This window comes from Malania oleifera, chromosome 3 (genome assembly GCF_029873635.1).
Source record: "Malania oleifera isolate guangnan ecotype guangnan chromosome 3, ASM2987363v1, whole genome shotgun sequence".
Lineage (NCBI taxonomy): Eukaryota > Viridiplantae > Streptophyta > Magnoliopsida > Santalales > Ximeniaceae > Malania > Malania oleifera.
The window spans coordinates 97,030,699-97,035,651 of NC_080419.1; the positions used below are offsets into that span (position 1 = coordinate 97,030,699).

Here is a 4,953-nt window from a genome sequence, read left to right on the forward strand (position 1 = left end):
ATATACTTCTTCATGTAAATTCCCATGTAGAAAAGCATTGTTTATATCTAATTGGTGAAGAGGCCAACACCTAGCAGCTGCTAAAGCAAGAAGTACTTGAACAGTTACTGTCTTAGCAACTGGAGAAAATGTTCCAAGAAAATCAATGCCTTCCTGTTGTGTCTACCCTTTAGCCACAAGTCTAGCCTTGTACCTTTCCACTGTTCCATCAGAATTCAGTTTAATCTTATATATCCACTTACAGGTAATAGGAATTTTTCTAGGAGGTAATGTGGTAAGTTCCCAAGTTTGATTCTGTTCAAGAGCCTGAATTTCCTTGTCCATTGCTGATCTCCATAAAGGATTTTTAATAGCTTGAAATAAAAATTGTGGCTTTTGAGGTAAAGAAATAATTGCCAGTAGATATGAATGATAGGGAGATTCTAAAAGGGAATAAGTGAGTCCATTAGCCACATCATAAGCTGCACCAGAAACATTGTTGTAGCACAAGCATAATCCTACAAATATGTTGGTTTAGTAGATTGCCGAGATGATCTTCTGATAGGTGTTGATGGTGATTTATGAGCTGATGTAGAAACAGGTATTGAAGTGATAGGAATAGGAACTGTAGACACAAGCAAAGAAGGAACTGCAGTAGATACCTCAGAAACCTGAACTGGAGCAGAATTAGGAGCAGAATTTAAACAAGGAATAGAATCATCTTGGATAGGAATAGGAGTGACAAAAAAATCATTTCCTGAGCTAGAAGATGCAAGATTATTAATTTTAGTAACTGAATCAAAAGGATCCGAAATTGAAGCTTTACCTTCAATGTAAGGAAATATGTTTTCATGAAAAACCACATCTCTGGATATGAAAACTGATATTGTAGACAAGTCTAAGACTTTGTAACCTTTTATGCCAAAAGGATAGCCTAGAAAGATACATCTCCTTGCTCTTGCTACAAATTTAGATCTGTTATGTGCTAATGTAGAAGCATAACAAAGGCAACCAAAAATTCTTAGATGATCATAAGAAGGAGGATTGCCATAAAGAACCTCATAAGGAGTTTTGTGTGAAAGAGGTGTACTGGGAATCCTATTGATCATATATACAGTGGTTAAAACACAATGTCCCCAAAGATGTAAAGATAAATGTGAATGGAACATAAGTGACCTAACTACATTTAAGATATGTTGATGTTTCCTTTCTACAATTGCATTTTGTTAAGGAGTCTCAACACAGCTTAAATGATGCAAAATGCCCCTTTTAGCAAAAAAAATCACTCATGATGAATTCAGTTCCATTATTAGTTCGAATTATCTTCACTCTTCTATAAAATTGAGTTTCAACCATGGTACAAAATTGTTCTAATGTGGATTGATTTTGTGATTTGTGCTTTAACAAGTAAACCCATGTACATCTAGAATGATCATCCACTATAGTGAGGAAGTATTTGCAAGAATCAATAGTAGATACAGAAAATGGACCCCACAAATCACAATGAATCAAGTCAAAACAATTCTGGGAAGTATGTAAACTTTTATTGAAAGGCAATCGTTTTTGTTTGGCAAGAGGACAAACATCACAAAGAAATCTTCACTTGAATCACAAATTTGTACATTATTTGATTTGAGTAAAGACAACTTGGTATTGGAAGGATGTCCCAACCTCAAATGCCATATATGTGGCTGAGTTTTATTAACAGAAGAAACAGATGAAATAAAAGAAGAAACAGAGTTGCTATCTTCCAGTAGGTATAGGCCATTGCACTCTTTACCCCGACCAAGTGTGTTCCAGTGAGCAAGGTCCTCGATGAAACACAAATTACCAATGAACATAAGGCAACAAGAACCAGATTTGGTAAGTTGACTAACTGATATAAGATTGAAGTTAAAGGATGGAACACAAAGAACATCATATAAGATGAGATTTTTATTGATTTTGACAGTCCCAATATGTGTGACTAAAGCTAACTCACCATTTGGCAAATTTACATGAGTATTTATTGTGGCTATTATGGTGGTGAAACAAGACATAGAATGTACCATGTAGTCAGTAGCACCTGTGTCTATGACCCAATCAGTGGTCTTGAAACAGGTTGGATTAACTAGTTTGGCTGAAAAAATGGAATGTGTTAAATTTGGATTTAAGATAGGATTAGAAACAACACCTGACATAGTTTCAAGGTAATTATTAGCTTGAGAATGTGGTTTAGTATCCGTCACACCAGCAATAGAAAGATCATCAGCAGATGAACACACATCAACAGCTCCAGAAACCAAATTTTGCAATCCATTACCTGTACTCATATTGGCTGCATGATAATATTTACCAGAATTATTCCCAGTATTGAGGAAGTTAGCAATTGCTCACATTGAGCTTTAGAAATAGGACATTGAAATGACACATTTTCAGTTGTTGCTCCTGGATTGTAAGTAACTTGATTAACACTTGGTTTTCCTTTTGATTTATATCCCAATGGATAACCATGTAACTTGTAACATTTATCAATTGTATGTCCAAGCATGCTGCAGTGAGTGCATAATATTCTCTCCCTTTTGTTATTTCCTTTGTTTCAAGAATTTCCAGAATTACTTCCCTTTGAATTGGCATACATTGCTACTGAGTTAGACTTGGCAGTGTAATATCCTCCATGTTTTACATTCTTGTGAGACTCTTCTTGAAGAACTAGGGCATAAATCTTGCTAATCGAAAGAAAAGGCTCTTGCATCAGAATTTGAGTTTTTATAGTCTCAAAATTCTCATTCAAACCCATCAAAAATCTCATAGCACAAGTCTTGTCATGAGAAGCATTTAAGGTTTTGATTGCTCCACAAGTACACTCTGGTAATGGCTCCAGATTCAGCAATTGATCCCACAATTTCTTGAATCTTGTGAAGTATTCTATAATTGTCATCTGGTTTTAAGATATATTAGAGATCTCTTTCTGAAGATTGTAGAGTTTGGGACCACTACCTTGTGAGAAAAGTTTATGCAATTCAAGCCACATCTCTCTGGCAGTTTGACAATACATCATGTTGCTAGATACATCAACGTGCATGGAATTGATCATCCATGAAATCACCATCGTGTTACAGCTTAACCAATCTTCGTAGAAGGGAGATTCTGAATCTGGCTCAACAATTTTGCCATTAATGAAACCTATCTTCTTCTTAGCAGTGAGAGCTAAGATCATAGCCCTGGACCAAGAATGATAATTCTTCATTCCAAGTAATGGTTGTGTAACCAAGATGTTGCCTGGATTTTCATTCGAATTGAGAAAATATGGATTTGTAAGATTTGAATAACTGGTTTCAACGTTTGGATTACTCGATTCAAGAGATGCCATGAATGACTTACGAGAATTTAGTTGAAAAAAAAAACAATTAGAAATAAGGAAGAGAAAAATCAAGAAATGGAAGAGCCGCTCGCATCCCTGATACAATATAACGAAACTGAATATACTTTTAGATTATCAAGATGAAGTTGCAAAAGGAAAATTAAATTTTACATATGCCTAGCCAGCTTTATATACAAGTGTTGGCTAATGAAAGAAACTGAAAAAAAATAAAACAATTTCTCTTAAAAAAACTATTACAAATATTTTTATTAAAGCTACCAATGGTTATAAAAATTATATCACAGGCAGTAGTTCTTCATCTTCCATGCTCTGTTCTTGAATCATTGATTTTCCTTTCATTGAACTTAACATCCCAGCATTACCAGCATTTCCAGTAATATCAGCATTAGTGATTGGCTCATTAAGTTTAACATTTTGGAAGAGACAGAAGAAAGAAAGGGCTCCTTTTTATTATTATTATTTTTATGGGAGAGGGAGTTTTGGGTGGAAGTAGGAAGAGAAGTGGGGGTGTTTACTCAGGGCTGCAAGCGATGCTTGAATTATGTATTTGCCCTGTCAAGTGCCATATTAGAATGCAAGTTTTAGGTGTTTGTGATTCTATCAATCGTTTTTATGGATCTTCTTTTCATTCTTGTTGTGTTTCAAATATCTTCCCATACCAAAATAAATAAATAAATGACAAAACACATGAGTTGTCTCATTACCTTATTCTTTGTGATTGAAAACCCAACAGAACACTGGTTGGTCCAGTAATTCCCATTCATCTAAATGGATGCAATCAGTTCATGTTAAAGTTGTTCATCCAAACCTGTTACGTGTACCTTGTCATATTTATGGGATTGATGTTGTTATGAAATAGCCGGAAGTGATTCTCTTACCTTGTGTCAGAGCCTCATAGTTGCATTGTGTCTGTGTTTTTCTTCTCTTGTTTCTTGGTTTATTCATGTGGTGATAATAGGCTTACATACACTAGACGTGGATGCTTTTTCGTGATTCAAAAAAAAATAAAAAGAAAAAAGACATGGTGCTGTTCCCCTTTGGCCGCATCTACCATCTCCTGAAGTCTAGGGTCACAGCCAATGGAAGAGTCGGTTCAACAGCTGCTGTATACTCGGCAGCTGTCTTGGAGTACCTGACTGCTGAAGTACAGGAGCTGGCAGGTAACGCAAGCAAGGATTTGAAGGTGAAGCGTATCACGCCTAGGCATTTGCAGCTTGCAATACGAGGTGATGAAGGGCTTGACACCCTCATTAAAGGAACCATAGCTGGTGGGGGCGTGATTCCTCACATCCAAAAGTCTCATCAACAAATCCTCCAACGACTAGTATTCAAATTGTAAGGTCTTTATCATGTTTTTTTTGAGTTTTTTACCGTTTTATTATTAAATATAAATAAAATATAAAATAACACTTGGAAAAAATTTTCCCAAAATAATGCTCACGTAATCTCGCAACTTCATGCTGCGAGATTTAAACTCATGGGCCGCTCTGCTTTCGACGCGTGGCAACGAGAGAACCAGTGGGCAGGTGACATGTGGCAACGCTGGACCAAATCTCGCAACCAGTGGGAGGGTGACGCGTGGAGCAAATCTCGCAGGACCAAACTGCAAA

The 4,953-nt window shown here is 36.2% G+C and overlaps 1 protein-coding gene across 1 annotated transcript; it reads left to right on the forward strand.

Annotated features, from left to right (window-relative positions):
• The first annotated feature begins 4,364 nt into the window (after positions 1–4,364).
• Positions 4,365–4,682, forward strand: LOC131151446 (probable histone H2A variant 2). The gene has a single exon (XM_058102691.1). The coding sequence runs from the start codon at positions 4,365–4,367 to the stop codon at positions 4,680–4,682; it is 318 nt and encodes a 105-aa protein (XP_057958674.1).
• Positions 4,683–4,953: the final 271 nt, after the last annotated feature.